Source organism: Struthio camelus, chromosome 32 (assembly GCF_040807025.1).
Source record: "Struthio camelus isolate bStrCam1 chromosome 32, bStrCam1.hap1, whole genome shotgun sequence".
NCBI lineage: Eukaryota > Metazoa > Chordata > Aves > Struthioniformes > Struthionidae > Struthio > Struthio camelus.
This window is the reverse complement of record NC_090973.1, coordinates 876855-898414: the sequence shown is the minus strand read 5'-3', so window position 1 is coordinate 898414 and position 21560 is coordinate 876855. Positions and strand designations below refer to the sequence as shown.

The 21560-nt window shown below is 68.1% G+C and overlaps 1 protein-coding gene across 1 annotated transcript; it reads right to left on the bottom strand.

Annotated features, from left to right (window-relative positions):
- Positions 1-19: 19 nt before the first annotated feature.
- On the bottom strand, positions 20-21083 carry LOC138063575 (sodium/glucose cotransporter 2-like). The gene is made up of 15 exons (XM_068923224.1): positions 20983-21083; positions 18977-19048; positions 17767-17871; positions 16655-16714; positions 16048-16152; positions 14773-14878; positions 14608-14688; positions 11843-12042; positions 10288-10423; positions 8100-8207; positions 6010-6160; positions 4994-5162; positions 3137-3352; positions 1679-1760; positions 20-159 (listed from the first exon to the last, which is right to left on the bottom strand). The coding sequence occupies exons 1-15, from the start codon at positions 21067-21069 to the stop codon at positions 20-22; spliced, it is 1818 nt and encodes a 605-aa protein (XP_068779325.1). The 5' UTR covers positions 21070-21083.
- Between the last annotated feature and the right edge of the window lie 477 nt (positions 21084-21560).

The window sequence follows — 21560 nt, the reverse complement described above, 5'->3', positions numbered from 1 at the left end:
GCCGGTTTTCGGGGCCGATTCAGGCGAAATAGGCCCAGAGGAAGACGGCGGCGGCCATCATGGCCACGGCGTTGAGGTCGACGAGGCGGCGCCAGGCCGGGGCCTCCGGGGGCGGGGCCGAGGCGGGGGGCGGGGCCGGCCGGGGCTCCGCCTCCAGGTCTGGCGGTTGTTGGGGGTGGGGGGGGCGGGGGGGGGGGAGGAGGGGGAAGGAAGGGGTCGTTTCAGCTGCTGTCCCGGACGCCTGGGCCCTTCCCGGACTCCTGGGCCCCCCCGGACACCTGGGTCCTTCCCAGACGCCTGGGCCCCCCCCGGACGCCTGGGCCCCTCCCGGACACCTGGGTCCCTTCCCGGACGCCTGGGTCCCTTCCCGGACGCCTGGGCCCCTCCCGGACTCCTGGGCCCTTCCCAGATGCCTGGGCCCTTCCCGGACTCCTGGGCCCCTCCAGGATGCCTGGGCCCCTCCCGGACGCCTGGGCCCTTCCCAGATGCCTGGGCCCCTCCCGGACGCCTGGGTCCCTCCCCGGACTCCTGGGTCCCTCCCTGAACACCTGGGCCCCTCCCGGACGCCTGGGTCCCTTCCCGGACGCCTGGGCCCCTCCCGGACTCCTGGGCCCTTCCCAGATGCCTGGGCCCTTCCCGGACTCCTGGGCCCCTCCAGGATGCCTGGGCCCCTCCCGGACGCCTGGGCCCTTCCCAGATGCCTGGGCCCCTCCCGGACGCCTGGGTCCCTCCCCGGACTCCTGGGTCCCTCCCTGAACACCTGGGCCCCTCCCGGACGCCTGGGCCCTTTCCGGACACCTGGGTCCCTCCCCGGATGCCTGGGTCCTTCCCGGACGCCTGGGCCCCCCCCGGACGCCTGGGTCCCTCCCGGACGCCTGGGCCCTCCCGGACGCCTGGGTCCCTCCCGGACACCTGGGTCCCTCCCCGGACGCCTGGGTCCCTCCTGGACACCTGGGCCCCTCCCCGGACGCCTGGGTCCCTCCCGGTCACCTGGTTCCCTCCCGGATGCCTGGGCCCTTCCCGGACACCTGGGTCCCTTCCCGGACGCCTGGGTCCCTCCTGGACACCTGGGCCCCTTCCCGGACACCTGGGTCCCTCCCGGACACCTGGGCCCCTCCTGGACACCTGGGTCCCTCCTGGATGCCTGGGCCCTTCCCCGGACGCCTGGGCCCTTCCCAGACTCCTGGGTCCCTCCCGGACGCCTGGGTCCCTCCCCGGACTCCTGGGTCCCTCCCTGAACACCTGGGCCCCTCCCGGACGCCTGGGCCCTTTCCAGACACCTGGTTCCCTCCCGGATGCCTGGGCCCTTCCCGGTCACCTGGGCCCCTTCCCGGACGCCTGGGTCCCTCCCGGTCACCTGGTTCCCTCCCGGATGCCTGGGCCCTTCCCGGACACCTGGGTCCCTTCCCGGACGCCTGGGTCCCTCCTGGACACCTGGGCCCCTCCCCGGACGCCTGGGTCCCTCCCGGTCACCTGGTTCCCTCCCGGATGCCTGGGCCCTTCCCGGACACCTGGGTCCCTTCCCGGACGCCTGGGTCCCTCCTGGACACCTGGGCCCCTTCCCGGACACCTGGGTCCCTCCCGGACACCTGGGCCCCTCCTGGACACCTGGGTCCCTCCTGGATGCCTGGGCCCTTCCCTGGACGCCTGGGCCCCTCCCGGACGCCTGGGCCCCTACCCTGGAGCTGGACCGGCGGCTCCTGGTCGAGGTCGACTCGCGGCTCCCGGCTGTGGCGGAGGCTGAACACCAGGCGGTGGAGCTGGGGGGCCCGGACGCCTGGGTCCCTGCGCCCGGACGCCTGGGCCCCTCAGGGGCCACCCCGGACGCCTGGGCCCCTCCATCTCCTCGGACGTCTGGGTCCCTCAGGGCTCTCCCCGGACGCCTGGGCCCCTCTCACCACCCCCAGACACCTGGGCCCCTCAGGGGTCTTCCCGGACGCCTGGGCCCCTCAGGGGCCACCCCGGACGCCTGGGCCCCTCCATCTCCTCGGACGTCTGGGTCCCTCAGGGCTCTCCCCGGACGCCTGGGCCCCTCTCACCACCCCCAGACACCTGGGCCCCTCAGGGGTCTTCCCGGACGCCTGGGCCCCTCTCACCACCCCGGACGCCTGGGCCCCTCAGAGGTCTCCCCGGCTGCCTGGGTCCCTCCATCTCCCCGGATGCCTGGGCCCCTCCCAACAACCCCGGATGCCTGGGCCCCTCAGGGGTCTCCCCGGACGCCTGGGCCCCTCCATCTCCCCGGACACCTGGGCCCCTCAGGGGTCTCCCCGAACGCCTGGGCCCCTCTCACCACCCCCGGACACCTGGGCCCCATCCTACTCGGACACCTGGGTCCCTCCCGCCACCCTGGACACCTGGGCCCCTCAGGGCTCTCCCCGGACGCCTGGGCCCCTCTCACCACTCCCAGACACCTGGGCCCCTCAGGGGTCTCCCCGGACGCCTGGGTCCCTCCATCTCCCCGGATGCCTGGGCCCCTCCCAACAACCCCGGATGCCTGGGCCCCTCAGGGGTCTCCCCGACCACCTGGGCCCCTCTATCTCCCCAGATGCCTGGGTCCCTCAGGGCTCTCCCTGGATGCCTGGGCCCCTCTCACCACCCCCGGACACCTGGGCCCCTCAGGGGTCTCCCCGGACGCCTGGGCCCCTCCCACCAACCCCAGATGCCTGGGCCCCTCAGGGGTCTCCCCGGACGCCTGGGTCCCTCCATCTCCCTGGATGCCTGGGCCCCTCTCACCACCCCTGGCCGCCTGGGCCCCTTCCTACTCGGACACCTGGGTCCCTCCTGCCACCCCGGACGCCTGGGCCCCTCAGGGGTCTCCCCGGACGCCTGGGCCCCTCTCACCACCCCCAGACACCTGGGCCCCTCAGGGGTCTCCCCGGACGCCTGGGCCCCTCCATCTCCCCAGACGCCTGGGCACCTCTCACCACCCCCGGCCGCCTGGGCCCCTTCCTACTCGGACACCTGGGTCCCTCCTGCCACCCTGGACGCCTGGGCCCCTCAGGGGTCTCCCCAGACGCCTGGGCCCCTCTCACCACCCCGGACGCCTGGGCCCCTCAGGTGTCTCCCCGGACGCCTGGGCCCCTTTCACCACCCCCGGCCGCCTGGGCCCCTCCCGGCCGCCTGGGCCCCCTCTCACATGGTGCCGGGGGATGGGCGGGTGGCAGAGGGAGACGGCGACGACGAGGAGGCCGGTGGCGAGGAAGAGGCCGATGGCGAAGTGCAGGTAGTGGAGGCCGCAGACGAGGGGGGGGCAGCGGCCGGGGGCCCCGCACGAGTCCGGGCCCAGGGCGAACTCGGGCACCATCCGGGCCAGGCCCAGCGCCAGCCCCCCCAGCAGCCCCCAGAAGGCGCCCTGCGGGGCGAGGGCAGCGCCCGGACGCCTGGGTCCCCTCGGCCCCGGACGCCTGGGCCCCTTCCCGCCCGGACGCCTGGGTCCCCTTCTGCCCGGACGCCTGGGTCCCCTCGGCCCCGGACGCCTGGGCCCCTTCCCGCCCGGACGCCTGGGTCCCCTTGGCCCCGGACGCCTGGGCCCCTTCCCGCCCGGACGCCTGGGCCCCTTCCTGCCCGGACACCTGGGTCCCCTAGGCCCCGGACACCTGGGCCCCTTCCCGCCCGGACGCCTGGGCCCCTTGGCCTGCCCAGACACCTGGGTCCCCTCAGCCCGGACGCCTGGGTCCCCTTGGCCCCGGACGCCTGGGCCCCTTGCTGCCCGGACGCCTGGGTCCCTTCCTGCCCGGACACCTGGGCCCCTTGCTGCCCGGACGCCTGGGTCCCCTCCTGCCTGGACGCCTGGGCCCCTTCCTGCCCGGACACCTGGGTCCCTTCCTGCCTGGACACCTGGGCCCCTTCCTGCCCGGACGCCTGGGTCCCCTTCTGCCCGGACGCCTGGGTCCCCTCGGCCCCGGACGCCTGGGCCCCTTCCCGACCGGACGCCTGGGTCCCCTCGGCCCCGGACGCCTGGGCCCCTTCCCGCCCGGACGCCTGGGTCCCCTCGGCCCCGGACACCTGGGCCCCTTCCTGCCTGGACGCCTGGGTCCCCACCTGCCCGGACGCCTGGGTCCCCTCGGCCCCGGACGCCTGGGCCCCTTCCTGCCTGGACGCCTGGGTCCCCTCCTGCCTGGACGCCTGGGTCCCCACCTGCCCGGACGCCTGGGTCCCCTCGGCCCCGGACGCCTGGGCCCCTTCCTGCCTGGACGCCTGGGTCCCCTCCTGCCTGGACACCTGGGTCCCTTCCCGCCCTGACGCCTGGGTCCCCTCGGCCCCGGACGCCTGGGCCCCTTCCTGCCCGGACGCCTGGGTCCCCTCGGCCCCGGACACATGGGCCCCTTCCCGCCCGGACACCTGGGTCCCCTCCTGCCCGGACACCTGGGCCCCTTCCTGCCCGGACACCTGGGTCCCTTCCTGCCTGGACACCTGGGCCCCTTCCTGCCCGGACGCCTGGGTCCCCTCGGCCCCGGACACATGGGCCCCTTCCCGCCCGGACACCTGGGTCCCCTCCTGCCCGGACACCTGGGCCCCTTCCTGCCCGGACGCCTGGGTCCCCTCGGCCCCGGACACCTGGGTCCCTTCCTGCCCAGACGCCTGGGTCCCCTCCTGCCCGGACACCTGGGTCCCTTCCTGCCTGGACACCTGGGTCCCCTCCCGCCCGGACGCCTGGGCCCCTTCCTGCCTGGACACCTGGGCCCCTTCCTGCCCGGACGCCTGGGTCCCCTCGGCCCCGGACACATGGGCCCCTTCCCGCCCGGACGCCTGGGTCCCCTCCCGCCCGGACGCCTGGGCCCCTTCCCGCCCGGACGCCTGGGTCCCCTCCTGCCTGGACACCTGGGTCCCTTCCTGGCCAGACGCCTGGGCCCCTTGGTCTGCCCCGGACGCCTGGGCCCCTCAGTTTGCTCCGGATGCCTGGGTCCCCTCTGTCTGCCCCGGACGCCTGGGCCCCCTGGGCCCCTCCCCAGACTCCTGGGCCCCTCGGTCCGCCCCGGACGCCGTCACTCACGGGCTCGTTGACGCGGGGCACGAAGACGGCGAGGAAGAAGACGGCGGCGATGGGGGGCGCGAAGTAACTGGCCACGGCCTGGATGTAGTCGAAGAGGCGCCCGCCCTGCGCCCCCCGCACCACCGGCAGCCAGGCCAGGCTGAGCCCCACCAGCGCCCCGATCCAGAGCCTGCGCCCGGACGCCTGGGTCCCCCACGGCCCGGACGCCTGGGCCCCTTCCCCGGACACCTGGGCCCCTCCCCGGACACCTGGGTCCCTCCTGGATGCCTGGGCCCTTCCCCGGACACCTGGGCCCCTCCTGGACGCCTGGGCCCCTCCCGGCCGCCTGGGCCCCTCCCGGACTCCTGGGCCCCCCGGCCGCCTGGGTCCCTCCCGGACACCTGGGCCCCTCCAGGACGCCTGGGCCCTTCCCGGACTCCTGGGTCCCCCCCGGACACCTGGGTTCCCCCCGGATGCCTGGGCCCTCCCGGACGCCTGGGCCCCCCCGGACACCTGGGTTCCCCCCGGACGCCTGGGCCCTCCCAGACGCCTGGGCCCTCCCGGACATCTGGGCCCCTCCCGGACACCTGGGTCCCTCCCGGACACCTGGGTCCCTCCCTGGCCGCCTGGGTCCCCCACGGCCGCCTGGGCCCCTCCCGGACACCTGGGTCCCTCCTGGACACCTGGGCCCCTCCCGGACACCTGGGCCCCCCCGGACACCTGGGTCCCTCCCGGACACCTGGGTCCCTCCCTGGCCGCCTGGGTCCCCCACGGCCGCCTGGGCCCCTCCCGGACACCTGCGTCCCTCCTGGACACCTGGGCCCCTCCCGGACGCCTGGGCCCCTCCCGGACACCTGCGTCCCTCCTGGACACCTGGGCCCCTCCCGGACGCCTGGGCCCCTCCCAGACAGCTGGGCACCCCGGACGCCTGGGCCCCTCCAGGACGCCTGGGCCCTTCCCGGACACCTGGGCCCCCCCCCGGACACCTGGGCCCCCCCCCGGACACCTGGGTCCTTCCCCGGACACCTGGGCCCCACCTGCCGGCCAGCAGGAGCTCGCGGGAGCCGGCGCGGGGCCGCAGGCGCCGGTAGACGTCGAGGGTGAAGAGGGCCCCGGCGCTGGCGAAGATGGAGGCCAGCGAGGACATGAGGGCGGCCAGGACCACGGCGAACATCAGCCCCCGCAGGCCTGCGGCGGGCGTCAGCGCTGCCCCGGCCCCCCCGTACCCCCCCGACACCCCCCCGATACCCCCCCGACACCCCCCGTACCCCCCAATACCCCCCATACCCCCAATACCCCCCAAATACCCCAATACCCCCCAATACCCCCAAATACCCCCCAAATACCCCAATACCCCTCAAACACCCCAAATACCCCAATACCCCCCAAATACCCCAATACCCCCAATACCCCCAAATACCCCCCAAATACCCCAATAGCCCCCCAATACCCCACAAATACCCCAATACCCCCTCAAACACCCCAAATACCCCCCATACCCCCAATACCCCCCAATACCCCCCAAATATCCCCCAAATACCCCAATAGCCCCCAATACCCCCCAAATACCCCAATAGCCCCTCAAACACCCCAAATACCCCCCATACCCCCAATACTCCCCAAATACCCCCCAAATACCCCCAATACCCCCCAAATACCCCCAATAGCCCCCCAATACCCCCCAAATACCCCCATACTCCCCCATACCCCCAAATACTCCCCCAAAACCTCAATACTGCCCCAATACCCCCCAAATAACCCAATACCCCCAACACCCCCAATACACCCCCAATACCCCAATACCCCGATACCCCCCAAATAACCCAATACCCCCAACAACCCCCATACCCCCCAAATACCCCTATACCCCCCAATACCCCCCCAATACCCCCCAAATACCCCAATACCCCCCAACACCCCCAATACACCCCAAATACCCCCAATACCCCCAAACACCTCCTGATACCCCAAATGCCCCCAATACCCCAATAAACCCCAAATACCCCCCATATCCCCAATATCCCAAATACCCCCAAAATACCACCTGATACCCCCGATACGCCAATACCCCCAATACCCCCAAATACCCCCGATACCCCCAATGCCCTCCAATACCCCAAACACCCCCAAAATACCTCCTGATACCCCAAATACCCCCAATACACCCCAAATGCCCCCCATATCCCCAACACCCTCAACACCCCCAACACCCCTTCACCCCAACACCCCCAACACCCCCAACACCCCTGATACCCCCAATGCACCCTTCACCCCCAACACCCCCAACACCCCAACACCCCCGATACCCCCAACACCCCAAAACCCCTGATACCCCCAACACCCCCTTCACCCCCAACACCAACACCCCCAACACCCCTGATACCCCCAATGCACCCTTCACCCCAACACCCCAATACCCCCAACACCCCCTTCACCCCGAAACCCCCAACACCTCCTTCACCCCAACACCCCCAACACCCCTGATACCCCCAACACTCCCAATACCTCCAACACCCCAACACCCCCAACACCCCAAAACCCCTGATACCCCCAACACCCCCTTCACCCCAACACCAACACCCCCAACACCCCTGATACCCCCAATGCACCCTGCACCCCCAACACCCCAACACCCCCAACACCCCCTTCACCCCTGATACCCGCAATACCCCCAACACCCCCAACACCCCCTTCACCCCCAACACCCCCTTCACCCCCAACACTCCCAATACCTCCAACACCCCCAACACCCCTGATACCCTGAATACCCCCTTCACCCCCAACACCCCCAACACCCCTGATACCCCCAATGCACCCTGCACCCCCAACACCCCCTTCACCCCTGATACCTCCAACACTCCCAATACCTCCAACACCCCAACACCCCCAACACCCCCAACACCCCTGATACCCCCAATGCACCCTGCACCCCCAACACCCCCAATACCCCCAACACCCCCTTCACCCCAACACCCCCAACACTCCCTTCACCCCCAACACCCCCGATACCCCCAATGCACCCTTCACCCCCAACACCCCCAACACCCCCTTCACCAACACCCCCGATACCCTGAATACCCCCGCCACCCCCAACACCCCGACCCCGACCCCGGCCCGGCGGCGGTACCGGGGGGCAGGAGGCGGGCGACGAGCCGGGGGTAGGCCAGGTTGGAGCAGCCGGCGGGCGAGCCGCAGGCCCGGCCGCAGCCCTGGGGGTCAGCGCAGCCCACCACCCCTGCCCCCCGCCGCCGCCGCTCAGCGGGGGCCGGGGGCACCCAGGGGTGGGGGGCACCCGGGGGTGGCGGAACCCAAAGGGGGATGGGGGGGGAAGGATGGGGTCATCCAAGAGGGGTGGGGGGGCACCCACGGGGGAGTTGGGGCACCTATGGGGTGGGGGCACCCATGGGGTGGGGGCACCCATGGGATGGGGGCAATATGGGTGCGGGGACCCAAGGGGTGATGGGGAGGAAGAAGGATGGGGTCATCCAAGAGGGTTGGGGGCACCCACGGGGTGGGGGCACCCATGGGGGATTTGGGGCACCCATGGGGTAGGGGGCACCAAGGGGGATTTGGGGCACCAAGGGGGATGGGGGGCACCAAGGGGGTAGGGGGCACCCAGGGGGTGATGGGGGCACCCAGGGGGTGGGGGACTCCCAGGGGGAATGATGGGGGAGGTGGCCATTGTGGGTGGGTCATGGTGGCCATATGGGGCAGGGCATGGTGGCCATGTTGGACACGTCTTGGTGGCCATGTTGGACAGGGCATGGTGGCCATGTTGGTCAAGCCATGTTGGGCAGGCCATGACGGCCATGTTGGGCAGGACATGGTGGCCTGGCTGGACACGTCTTGGTGGCCATGTTGGGCAGGACATGGTGGCCATGTTGGTCAAGCCATGTTGGGCAGGCCATAACGGCCATGTTGGGTAGGACATGGAGGCCATGTAGGACAGGGCATGGTGGCCATGTTGGTCAAGCCATGTTGGGCAGGACATGGTGGCCATGTTGGACAGGGCATGGTGGCCATGTTGGTCAAGCCATGTTGGGCAGGCCATGACGGCCATGTTGGGCAGGACATGGAGGCCATGTTGGGCAGGACATGGTGGCCATGTTGGTCAAGCCATGTTGGGCAGGCCATGACGGCCATGTTGGGCAGGACATGGAGGCCATGTTGGGCAGGACATGGTGGCCATGTTGGTCAAGCCATGTTGGGCAGGCCATGACGGCCGTGTTGGGCAGGACATGGAGGCCATGTTGGACAGGGCATGGTGGCCATGTTGGTCAAGCCATGTTGGGCAGGGCATGACGGCCATGTTGGACAGGGCATGGTGGCCATGTTGGTCAAGCCATGTTGGGCAGGCCATGACGGCCATGTTGGGCAGGGCATGGTGGCCTGGTTGGACACGTCATGGTGGCCATGTTGGACAGGGCATGGTGGCCATGTTGGTCAAGCCATGTTGGGCAGGGCATGGTGGCCATGTTGGACAGGGCATGGTGGCCATGTTGGTCAAGCCATGTTGGGCAGGCCATGACGGCCATGTTGGGCAGGACATGGAGGCCATGTTGGACAGGGCATGGTGGCCATGTTGGTCAAGCCATGTTGGGCAGGGCATGACGGCCGTGTTGGGCACATCATGGAGGCCATGTTGGACAGGGCATGGTGGCCATGTTGGTCAAGCCATGTTGGGCAGAGTATGGAGGCCATGTTGGGCCGGCTGTAGTGGCCATGTTGGGAAGGCCACAAGGAGGCCATATTGGGCAGGCCATGGTGGCCACGTTGGGCAGGCCACAAGGTGGCCATGTTGGGCAGGCCATGGTGGCCATGTTGGGAAGACCCACAGTGGCCATGTTGGGCAGGCCACAAGGAGGCCATATTGGGCAGGCCGTGGTGGCCATGTTGGGCAGACCCACAGTGGCCATATTGGGCTGGCCGTGGCGGCCATGTTGGGCAGGCCACAAGGTGGCCATGTTGGCCAGACCACAGCGGCCATGTTGGGCGGGCCACAAGGAGGCCATATTGGGCAGGCCATGGTGGCCACATTGGGCAGGCCACAAGGTGGCCATGTTGGGCAGGCCATGGTGGCCATGTTGGGCAGACCCACAGTGGCCATGTTGGGCAGGCCACAAGGAGGCCATATTGGGCAGGCCGTGGTGGCCATGTTGGGCAGACCCACAGTGGCCATATTGGGCTGGCCGTGGCGGCCATGTTGGGCAGGCCACAAGGTGGCCATGTTGGCCAGACTACAGCGGCCATGTTGGGCGGGCGCAGGGCAGGCCGTGGAGGCCGTGGGGGGGCGTGGGGCGTGGCGGGGGGCTCACCGGGGAAGAGGACGCGGGCGGCCATGCCGGGCAGCACCATGAGGAACATGGGCAGCACTTTGAGGTAGCCACAGAGGATGCAGCCGCCCCGGACGTGGGTCAGCGACCGCCCGGCCAGGCACCGCTGCACGATCACCTGGCGCCGGGGCCGGGCTCAGGGCTGCGTCGCTGCTGCCATGTCCCCCAGTGCCTCCCAGTGCCTCCCAGTACACTCCAGTCCCCTCCCAGTCCCCTCCCAGTCCCCTCCCAGTCCCCTCTCAGCAGCCCCCAGCAGCCCCAGTCCCCTCCTAGTGCCTCCCAGTGCCCCCCAAACCCCTCCCAGTTCCTTTCCAGGATCCCCAGTCCCCTCCCAATCCCCTCCCAGTGCCTCCCAGTCCCCACCTAGTGCCCCCCAGTCACCTCCTAGTTCTCTCCCAGTGCCTCCCAGCACCCCCAGTCCCCTCCCAGCACCCTCCCACTGCCTCCCAGTTCCTTCCCAGTCCCCTCCCAGTCCCCTCTCAGCACTCCCAATCCCCTCCTAGTACCTCAAAGCACCCCCCAGTCCCCTCCCAGTCCCCTCTCAGTCCCCTTCCAGTGCCCCCAGTGCCTCCCACTGCCCCAGTTCCCTCCCAGCATGCCCAATCCCCTCCCAGTGCCCCCCAGTGCCTCCCAGTCCCCTCCCAGCACCCTCCCAGCACCCCCAATCCCCTGCAGTCCCCTCCCAATCCCCTCCCAGCATCTCCCAGTGCCCCCCAGCACCTCCCAGTCCCCTCCTAGCACCTCCTAGTGCCTCCCAGTCCCCTCCCAGTGCCCCCCACCACCTCCCAGTCCCCTCCTAGCACCCCCTAGTGCCTCCCAGTCCCCTCCTAGCACCCCCTAGTGCCTCCCAGTCCTCTCCCAGCACCTCCTAGTGCCTCCCAGTCCCCTCCCAGTGCCCCCCACCACCTTCCAGTCCCCTCCTAGCACCCTCTAGTGCCTCCCAGTCCCCTCCCAGTGCCCCCAATCCCCCCCAGTCCCCTCCCAGTGCCGTCTCAGCACCTCCCAGTGCCCCCCAGTGCCTCCCAGTCCCCTCCCAGCACCCCCAATCCCCCCCAGTCCCCTCCCAGTGCTGTCTCAGCACCTCCCAGTGCCCCCCAGCACCTCTCAGTCCTCTCCCAGCACCTCCCAGACCTCTCCCAGCACCCCCAATCTCCCCAGTCCCCTCCCAGCACCCCCCAGTACCTCCCAGTCTTGTCCCAGCACCTCCCAGCACCACCCAGTCCCCTCCCAGCACCACCCAGTCCCCCCCAGTCCCCTCCCAGTGCCCTCCCAGTGCCTTCTAGTGCCCCCCAGTGCCTCCCAGTCTCCTCCCAGCACCTCCTAGTGCCTCCCAGTCCTCTCCTAGTCCCCTCCCAGTACCCTCCCAGCACCTCCCAGTCCCCTCCCAGCACTCCCAATCCCCCCAATCCCCTTCCAGTGCCCTCCCAGCACCTCCCAGCACCTCCAGCACCTCCCAGTCCCCTCCCAGTGCCCCCCCAGCACCTCCCAGTGCCCCCCCAGCACCCTCCCAGCGCCCTCCCAGCGCCCCCAGTCCCACCTGGTCGGTGCACCAGTACCAGGCGGAGACGATGGCGAGGCCGAGGAGGAGGCCGGGCCAGGGCAGGTCGCCGGTGCCGGGGGGCCGCAGGAGGTGGAAGGCGTCGGGCCGGGGCCGGGCGCAGGGTCCCGTGGCGTTGGGGGCCAGGGCCAGCGGGTAGCGCTGCCGCAGCCCCCCGTAGCCCCCCACGGCGCTCAGCGCTGCGTCCCCCCGGGCGGCACCACGACGCGCCATTATAGCAGCGCCCAGGGCCGTCCGGGGGGCTCCCAGTGCCTCCCAGTGCTCCCAGTGCCTCCCAGTGCCTCCCAGGTCTCCCAGTACCTCCCAGTGCCTCCCAGTGCCTCCCATTGCTTCCCAGTGCCTCCCGGTGCCTCCCAAGGCCTCCCAGTGCTTCCCAGGTCTCCCAGTACCTCCCAGTGCCTCCTAGTGCCTCCCAGGGCTTCCAGTGCCTCCCATTGCTTCCCAGTACCTCCCAGTGCTTCCCGGTGCCTCCCGGTGCCTCCCAGTGCTTCCCAGTACCTCCTGGCATCTCCCAGTACCTCCCATTGCTTCCCAGTACCTCCCAGTGCCTCCCAGTACCTCCCAGTGCCTCCCAGTGCTTCCCGGTGCCTCCCGGTGCCTCCCAGTGCTTCTCAGTACCTTCCGGCATCTCCCAGTACCTCCCATTGCTTCCCAGTACCTCCCGGTGCTTCCCAGTGCTTCCCAGTACCTCCCTGGGCCTCCCAGTGCTTCCAGTGCTTCCCAGTGCCTCCCATTGCCTCCCCGTGCTTCCAGTGCCTCCCATTGCTTCCCAGTGCCTCCCAGTGCTTCCCGGTGCCTCCCGGTGCCTCCCAGTGCCTCCTAGTGCCTCCCAGGGCTTCCAGTGCCTCCCATTGCTTCCCAGTACCTCCCAGTGCCTCCCAGTGCTTCCCGGTGCCTCCCATTGCCTCCCAGTGCTTCCCAGTACCTCCCGGCATCTCCCAGTACCTCCCATTGCTTCCCAGTACCTCCCAGTGCCTCCCAGTACCTCCCAGTGCCTCCCAGTGCTTCCCGGTGCCTCCCAGTGCCTCCCAGCGCTTCCCGGTGCCTCCCAGTGCCTCCCAGTGCTTCCCAGTACCTCCCGGCATCTCCCAGTACCTCCCATTGCTTCCCAGTACCTCCCAGTGCTTCCCAGTGCTTCCCAGTACCTCCCTGGGCCTCCCAGGGCCTCCCAGTGCTTCCAGTGCTTCCCGGTGCCTCCCAGTGCCTCCCAGCGCTTCCCGGTGCCTCCCAGTGCCTCCCAGTGCTTCCCAGTACCTCCCGGCATCTCCCAGTACCTCCCATTGCTTCCCAGTACCTCCCAGTGCTTCCCAGTGCTTCCCAGTACCTCCCTGGGCCTCCCAGGGCCTCCCAGTGCTTCCAGTGCTTCCCGGTGCCTCCCATTGCCTCCCAGTGCTTCCAGTGCCTCCCATTGCTTCCCAGTGCCTCCCAGTGCTTCCCGGTGCCTCCCGGTGCCTCCCAGTGCCTCCTAGTGCCTCCCAGGGCTTCCAGTGCCTCCCATTGCTTCCCAGTACCTCCCAGTGCCTCCCAGTGCTTCCCGGTGCCTCCCATTGCCTCCCAGTGCTTCCCAGTACCTCCCGGCATCTCCCAGTACCTCCCATTGCTTCCCAGTACCTCCCAGTGCCTCCCAGTACCTCCCAGTGCCTCCCAGTGCTTCCCGGTGCCTCCCAGTGCCTCCCAGCGCTTCCCGGTGCCTCCCAGTGCTTCCCAGTACCTCCCGGCATCTCCCAGTACCTCCCATTGCTTCCCAGTACCTCCCAGTGCTTCCCAGTGCTTCCCAGTACCTCCCTGGGCCTCCCAGGGCCTCCCAGTGCTTCCAGTGCTTCCCGGTGCCTCCCATTGCCTCCCAGTGCTTCCAGTGCCTCCCATTGCTTCCCAGTGCCTCCCAGTCCCCTCCCAGTGCCTCCCATTGCTTCCCAGTGCCTCCCTTGGCTTCCTGGTGCTCCTAGTGCCTCCCAGTGTCACCCAGCACTCCCAGTGCCTCCCAGGGCCGCCCAGTACTCCCAGTGCCTCCTGGTGCCTCCCAGCACTCCCAGTGCCTCCCAGTGCCTCCCATTGCGTCCCAGTGCCTCCCAGTGCCTCCCAGGGCCACCTGGCACTCCCAGCACTTTCCAGTGTCTCCCAGTGACTCCTAGGGCTGCCCAGTGTTCCCAGCGCTTCCAGCGGCTCCCAGTGCCTCCCAAGGCCTCCCAGAACCTCCCAGTGCTTCCTGGGACCTCCCAGTGCTCCCAGTGCCTCCCAGGACCTCCCAGTGCTTCTTAGGACCTCCCAGTGCTCCCAGTGCCTCCCAGGGCCTCCCAGTATCTTCCAGTGCCTCCTGGGACCTCCCAGTGCTCCTAGTGACTCCCGAGGTCTCCCAGTGCCTCCCAGTGCCCCCAGTACCTCCTGGGGCCTCCCAGTGCCACTCCAGTGGCCTTCCATTTTCCCCTCCAGTGCTCTCGCTCCCTCCCAGCCCCTCCCAGTGCCCTCCTAGTTCCTCCCAGTGCCTCCCAGTGCCCCTAGTGTCCTCCCAGTCCCTCCTAGTGTCTCCCAGCGTCCCTAGTGTCCTCCCAGTGCCCACCAGTGCCCTCCTAGTCCCTCCCAGTGCCTCCCAATGCTCACCAGTGCCCTCCCAGTCCCTCCTAGTGCCTCCCACTGCCCACCAGTGCCCTCCCTGTCTCTCCCTGTGCGTCCCAGTGTCCCCCCAGTGCCCTCCCAATCCCTCCCAGCGCCCTCCCAGCGCCCTCCCAGCGCCCTCCCAGTCCCACCGTAGCCAGCGAGGACAGAGGCTCCGGTGAGGATGATGAAGGTCTGCACCACGTCCGCGTACATCAGCGCCGCCAGGCCCCCTGCGGGCCCCGCCCAGGTCACTCAGCTCCGCCCCCTTCCCCCCACACCTCCTTTTGCTCCGCCCCCTCCTGGCCCAGCCCTACCAGTGACAGTGTAGACGGCGGTGACTCCCAGCAGGGCCCCCACGGAGACGTAGAGGTCCCAGCCCAGCGCCTCCTGGATGAAGAGGGCCCCCGAGTACATGTCGACCTAGGGGTGTTGGAGGGGGGTGGCGGTGTTGGGGGTTGGGAGGCGATGGAGCCTCCCCCCCCCCAGCACCCCTGTGCCCCATAGGGACCTCACGGGCCTCATGGGGAGCACCCCAAGGACCTGCAGACCCCATAGAAGATCTTCAGACCCCATGAGGAGCACCTCAAGTATCTCCAGACCCCATGGGGGAACACTTCAAGGACCTCCAGATCCCATAGTAGACCCTCAGACCCCATAGGGGACCTCAAGGACCTCCAGACCCCCATAGAAGATCTCCAGGCCCCATGAGGAGCAACACCCCAAGGACCTGCAGACCCCATGGAGGACCTGCAGACCCCATAGGGACTACCTCAAGCACCTGCAGACCCCATAGACCCTTCTCAGACCCCATAAAGAATACCTAAGCACCTCTAGATGCCACAGGAGAACCTAAGATCCCATAGAGCTCCCCCAGATGCCATAGGAGATCACCCCAAGGACCTCCAGAGACCATAAAACTCTCTCAGACCCCATAAGAGATCCCCCAAGGACCTCCAGACTCCATAGGAGTTCCCCAGGCCCACTATGGCACCCCCCTAGACCCCATAGGGCCCACTCAGACCCCATAGGAGATCACCCCAAGGACCTTCAGACCCCATAGAGGACCTCCAGACCCCATGAGGAGCATCCCAAGGACCTCCAGTCCCCATAGAGGACCTCCAGACCCCATGAGGACATCACCCCAAGGACCTCCAGTCCCCATAGAGGACCTCCAGACCTCATGAGGAGATCACCCCAAGGACCTCCAGTCCCCATAGAGGACCTCCAGACCCCATGAGGAGCATCCCAAGGACCTCCAGACCCCATAGAGGACCTCCAGACCCCATGAGGACATCACCACAAGGACCTCCAGTCCCCATAGAGGACCTCCAGACCCCATGAGGACATCACCACAAGGACCTCCAGTCCCCATAGAGGACCTCCAGACCCCATGAGGACATCACCCCAAGGACCTCCAGTCCCCTTAGAGGACCTCCAGACCCCATGAGGAGCATCCCAAGGACCTCCAGACCCCATAGAGGACCTCCAGACCCCATGAGGAGCACCCTAAGGACCTCCAGTCCCCATGGGGGGGCCCAGGCCTTATAGGAACCCCTCCAGCCCCTATAGGCCCCCCTGCGGTGAGGTACCGAGATCTTGGTGGAGATGTAGAGCAGCAGCGAGAGCAGCGACAGGTAGAGCTGGATGCGGCTCCCCCCGAAGCGCTTCCGCAGGTACTCGGGCATGGTCATCACCTGCAAGGGACCCAGGCGTCCGGGTGGTCACCCCGCCCTCCCACCTCCAGCACCGCCTCCTCCATGGCACCCACCCCCCCCACCTCACCTGGTGACCAGGTGCTCCCATTCCCCAAGGGGACCCAGGCTTCCAGGAGTCCCCTCCATGGCACCCAAGTGTCCGGGTGCTCCCCACTCCAGGGGGCCCAGGCGTCCGGGTGTCCCCTCCATGGGACCCAGGCGTCCGGGTGCCCCCTCCATGGGACCCAGGTGCCCCCTCCAAGGGACCCAGGCATCCAGGTGCTCCCCACTCCAGGGGGCCCAGGCGTCCGGGTGTCCCCTCCATCGGACCCAGGTGTCCGGGTGCTCCCTCCAAGGGACCCGGGTGTCCAGGTGCTCCCCACTCCAGGGGGCCCAGGTGTCCGGGTGTCCCCTACAAGGGACCCAGGCATCCAGGTGTCCCCTCCATGGGACCCAGGTGTCCGGGTGCCCCCCACGCCAGGGGCCCAGGCGTCCGGCTCACCCCAGCGTTGAGGTAGATGGGGACGAAGACCCAGCCCAGGAGCAGGACGATGAACATGGCCTGGAGGGTGGGGGGAAGGGGGTCACAGAGGTCAAGGGGGTGGGGCAAAGAGCTGGGGGTGGGGCTTGGGGCAGGGGCGGGGCTATGGAGGGTATTTGGGGTTGGAGCAGGGGTGTTTGGGGGTCTCAGGACAGGTATTTGGGTATCGGTGGGGCATTTTGGGGTATTGGGGGTAGATCTGGGGGTACTTGGAGGGTATTGGGGGTGTTTGGGGGTGTTTGGGGGTATCTGGGGGTATCGGGGTGGTATCATGGGGGTACTTGGGGATACCGGTGGGTATTGGGGGTATTTGAGGGGTATCTAGGGCTACTTTGAGGGTATTGGGGGTATTTGGGGGTATTTGAGGTGTATCGGGGTATTTGGGGGTATTCGGGTGGCATCTGGGAGGTATTAGTGGGTATTAGGGGTATGTTGGGTGTGCTGGGGGTATTTGAGGGGCATTTGGGGGGTGCTTGGGGGTGTCATTGGGTATCAGGGGTATTTGGGGGGTATTGGGGTGGTATCTGGGGGTATCGGTGGGTATCAGGGGTATTTGGGGGGTATTGGGGTGGTATCTGGGGGTACCTGGGTGGTATTAGTGGGTCTCGGGGTATTTAGGGGTATTCGAGGGGTATTTGGGGGTACTTGGGGGTATCATTGGGTATCAGGGGTATCTGGGGGTATTGGAATGGTATCTGGGGGTACTTGGTGGGTATCAGGGGTATTTGGAGGTATTGGGGTGGTATCTGGGGGTACTTGGTGGGTATCAGGGGTATCTGGGGGTATTGGAATGGTATCTGGGGGAACTTGGTGGGTATCAGGGGTATCTGGAGGTATTGGGGTGGTATCTGGGGGTACTTGGTGGGTATCAGGGGTATCTGGGGGTATTGGGATGGTATCTAGGGGTACTTGGTGGGTATCAGGGGTATCTGGGGGTATTGGGGTGGTATCTAGGGGTACTTGGGGGTATCAGGAGTATCTGGGGGTATTGGGATGGTATCTGGGGGTACTTGGGGGGTATCGGTGGGTATTGGGGGTATGTTGGGGGTCTTTGGGGGTATTTGGAGACTCACGTTCCACTCGAAGCCCCCGACGGCGATGCCGCCGGCCGCCCCGGTCCCCGCCAGCCCCACGAAGTGCCCTGAGCCGATGTTGCTGGCGAAGAGCGAGGCGCCGACCTGCCCCAGGGACACCGCGGGGGGACACCGGGAGGACAGGGGGACACCAAGGTCACTCCAGGTCCCTCCATGTCTCCTATGTCCCACCATGTCCCTCCATGTCCCCTCATGTTCCTCCATGTCCCCCATGTTGTCCATGTTCTCCATGACCCACCATGTCCCACCATGTTCCTCCATGTCCCTCCAGGTCCGTCCATGACCCTCCAGGTCCCCCTTGTCCCCCCATGTCCCCCCATGTCCCCCTTGTCCCCCCATGTCCCTCCATGTCCCCCCGTGTCCCCAATGTCCCCCCAAGTCCTTCATGTCCCTCCATGTCCCTCCATGTCCTCCATGTCCCCCCATGTCCTCCATGTCCTCCATGACCCCCATGTCCCCCCATGTCCCCAATGTCCCTCCATGTCCCCCATGTCCCTCCATCTCCCTCCATGTCCCCCATGTCCCCCATGTCCCCCCATGTCCCCCCATGTCCTCCATGTCCCTCCATGTCCCCCCATGTCCCCCCATGTCCCTCCATGTCCCCCCATGTCCCTCCATGTCCTCCATGTCCCCCCATGTCCTCCATGACCCCCATGTCCCTCCATGTCTCCTCATGTCCCTCCATGTCCCCCCATGTCCCCCCATGTCCCTTCATGTCCCCCATGTCCCCCCACGTCCCCCCACGTCCCCCCACGTCCCCCCATGTCCCCTATGTCCCCCATGTCCCCAATGTCCCTCCATGTCCCCCCATGTCCCTCCATGTCCCCCCATGTCCCCCCAAGTCCCCCATGACCCCCCATGTCCCTCCATGTCCCTCCATGTCCCCCCACGTTCCTCCATGTCCCCCATGTTCTCCATGTCCTGCCATGACCCACCATGTCCCCCCGTGTCCCCCCATGTCCCCCATGTCCCTCCATGTCCTCCCACGTCCTTCATGTCCCCCATGTCCCATGTCCCTCCATGTCCTGCCATGCCCCCACGTCCTCCCATGTCCCCCATGTCCCCCATGTTCTCCAAGTCCCTCCAGGTCCCTCCAGGTCCCCCATGTCCCCCCGTGTCCCCCCGTGTCCCTCATGTCCTCCATGTTCCTCCAAGTCCTCCGTGTCCCCCCACGTCCCCCCTCACTCACCGGCCCCCACGCCATGTTCCTGCCAGCCAGGAAGTACCCGCTGACGGTGCTGCGGTTCCCCCGGCGCAGCGACTGCGGGGCCACCAGTGCTCCCAGTCCGGGGCCACCAGTGCGCCCAGTATGGGCTCCCCAGTGCTCCCAGTGTGCCCCCTCCCTCCCCGGCTGGGACAGTCACTCATTAACCCCGTGCGCACCGGCCCCCTCCTCTGCCCCCTGCTAATTAGATCTCATTACCAGCCCCGCTGCCCTCTTGGACTGGGGCATTGTGGGTAATAATTAACCGCGGGTGGGAGCAGTGAGGCCAAAAAAACAAGCTGGGATGGGGGCCAGGTGTCCTCACCCCCCCTCCCCGGGGCATTGTGGGATGTGCCTGGAGTGGGTTGGGGGGTACTGGGAGGTCCTGGGAGCCGGATGGGGGTCTAGGTGCATCATGGGGATGTTCTAGGTCGGTCAATGGAGTTGGGCTTGCGGGGGCACTGGGGGTCTGCGAGGTGGTTGGCGGGTCCCTGGGAGTCTTGGGGGGGGGCCTCAGGGGGTGTCATGGGGGTCCCAGGGGGCCGTGGGTGCCCCTGGAGGGGCAGGAAGGAGTTTAGGTACATCACAGGGGACGTTCTAGGTCACTCAATGGGGCCAGGCCCTCAGTAGGGGTCTTTGGTGGGCCCGAGGGGTCGGGGGGGGTCTCAGGGGGTGTCGTAGGGGTCCCAGGGGGCCGTAGGTGCCCCTGGAGGGACTGGGAGGGGGTCTAGGTACGTCATGGGAGGACGTTCTAGGTCACTCAATGGGGTAGTTGGGAGCCCTGGGGGCAGGTTGGGGCCTCGGAGGAAGTGAGGGGTCCTGGGGGGGCAGTTAAGGGTTGGGAGATAGATAGGGGACCCACAGGGGCACTTAGGGGTCCCAAGGGGGCAATTTTAGGTCCAAGGGGGGCAGTTATGGGTCTCAGGGGGGGCAATTAGTGGTCCCAGAGGGGCAGTTGGGGTTGAGGGGGCAGGTAGGGGTGCAGGGGGGGCAGTTAGGGGTCCTAGAGGTGCAGTTATGAGTCCAGGGGGGCACTTAGGGGTCCAGGAGGGCAGATATGGGTCTGAGGGGGCAATTAGGGGTCCCAGGGAGGGCATTTGGGGGTTCCAAGGGGGTAGTTATGGGTCCAGAGGGCCACTTAGGGGTCCGGGGGGGTAGTTAGAAGTCCCAAGGGGGCAGTTAAGGGTCCCAAGGGGGAAATTCGGGGTCCAAGGGGGCACTTAGGGGTCCCAGTGGGCAGTTAGGGGTCCCAGAGGGGCAGCTATGGGTCCCAAGGGGGCACTTAGGGGTCCAGGGGAACAATTAGGGGTCCCAGAGGAGCACTTAGGGGTCCCAGGGGGGCAGTTATGGGTCCCGGAGGGCAGCTAGGGGTCCCAGGGGGCACTTAGCGGTCCCAGGGGGGCCACTTAGGGGTCCCAGGGTACAGTAAGGGGTCCCAGAGGGGGCACTTAGGGGGTTCAGGGGAACAATTAAGGGTCCGGGGGGCACTTAGAGGTCCCAGAGGGGCACTTAGGGGTCCCAGGGGGCAGTTAGGGGTCCCAGAGGGGCAGTTATGGGTCCCAGAGGGCACTTAGGGGTCCCAAGGGGGCAGTTAGGGGTCCTAGGGGCAGTTATGGGTCCCGGAGGGCAGTTAGGGGTCCCAGAGGGCAGTTATGGGTCCCGGGGGGCAGTCATGGGTCCCAGAGGAGCACTTAGGGGTCCCAGGGGGGCAGTTAGGGATCCCGGAGGGCACTTAGGGGTCCCAGAGGGGCAGTTAGGGGTCCCAGAGGGCAGTTATGGGTCCCAGAGGGGTAGTTAGGGGTCCTGGGGGGCAGTTAGGGGTCCCAGAGGGGCAGTTAGGTGTCCCAGGGGGGCAGTTAGGGGTCCCAGAGGGGTAGTTAGGGGTCCCGGGGGGCAGTTAGGGGTCCCAGAGGGGCAGTTAGGTGTCCCAGGGGGGCAGTTAGGGGTCCCAGAGGGCAGTTAGGGGTCCTGGGGGGGGGTCCCGGCCCTACCCAGAGCCCCACGGCGATGACGAGGCCGAAGTAGCCCCCGATGACGCCCAGGTCCCAGGGGGTGACGGCCACCGTCCCCCCCTCCATGGCGCCCCGGCGGGCCCAGGCGTCCGGGCTGCCCCCTAAATACCCGCCTCGGCGGTGGGGGGAGGAGCGAGGGGGCCCAGGCATCCGGGCCCCCCCCCTCCCCCCAGCACGCCTCGGTGCCCCCCATGTCCCCACCCACCCAGGGGGCCCAGGCGTCCGGGCCTGCGCCCTCCCCCTCCCATTGCCCTCGGTGGACCCAGGCGTCCGGGTCTGTCCCCTCCCCCGCAGCACCACGGCCCACTGCCCTCGTCCGGGAGGGGCCCAGGCGTCCGGGAGGGGCCCAGGCGTCCGGGGAAGGGCCCAGGTGTCCGGGAGGGACCCAGGTGTCCGGGAGGGGCCCAGGCATCCTGGAAGGGCCCAGGCTTCCGGGAGGGACCCAGGCGTCCGGGGAGGGCCCAGGTGTCCGGGGAAGGACCCAGGTGTCCGGGAGGGGCCCAGGCGTCCGGGAGGGCCCAGGCGTCCGGGGAGGGCCCAGGTGTCCGGGGAAGGAC

Coding starts and splice junctions, on each gene's coding strand:
- LOC138063575 (XM_068923224.1), bottom strand. CDS start 21,069: ATGGAGGGGGGGACGGTGGCCGTCACCCCCTGGGACCTGGGCGTCATC. Junction 19,049..20,982: donor TCATCGCCGTGGGGCTCTGG/GTAGGGCCGGGA, acceptor GTGGCCCCGCAG/TCGCTGCGCCGGGGGAACCG. Junction 8,208..10,287: donor CGCCCGCGTCCTCTTCCCCG/GTGAGCCCCCCG, acceptor GGCGGGGGGCAG/GGGTGGTGGGCTGCGCTGAC.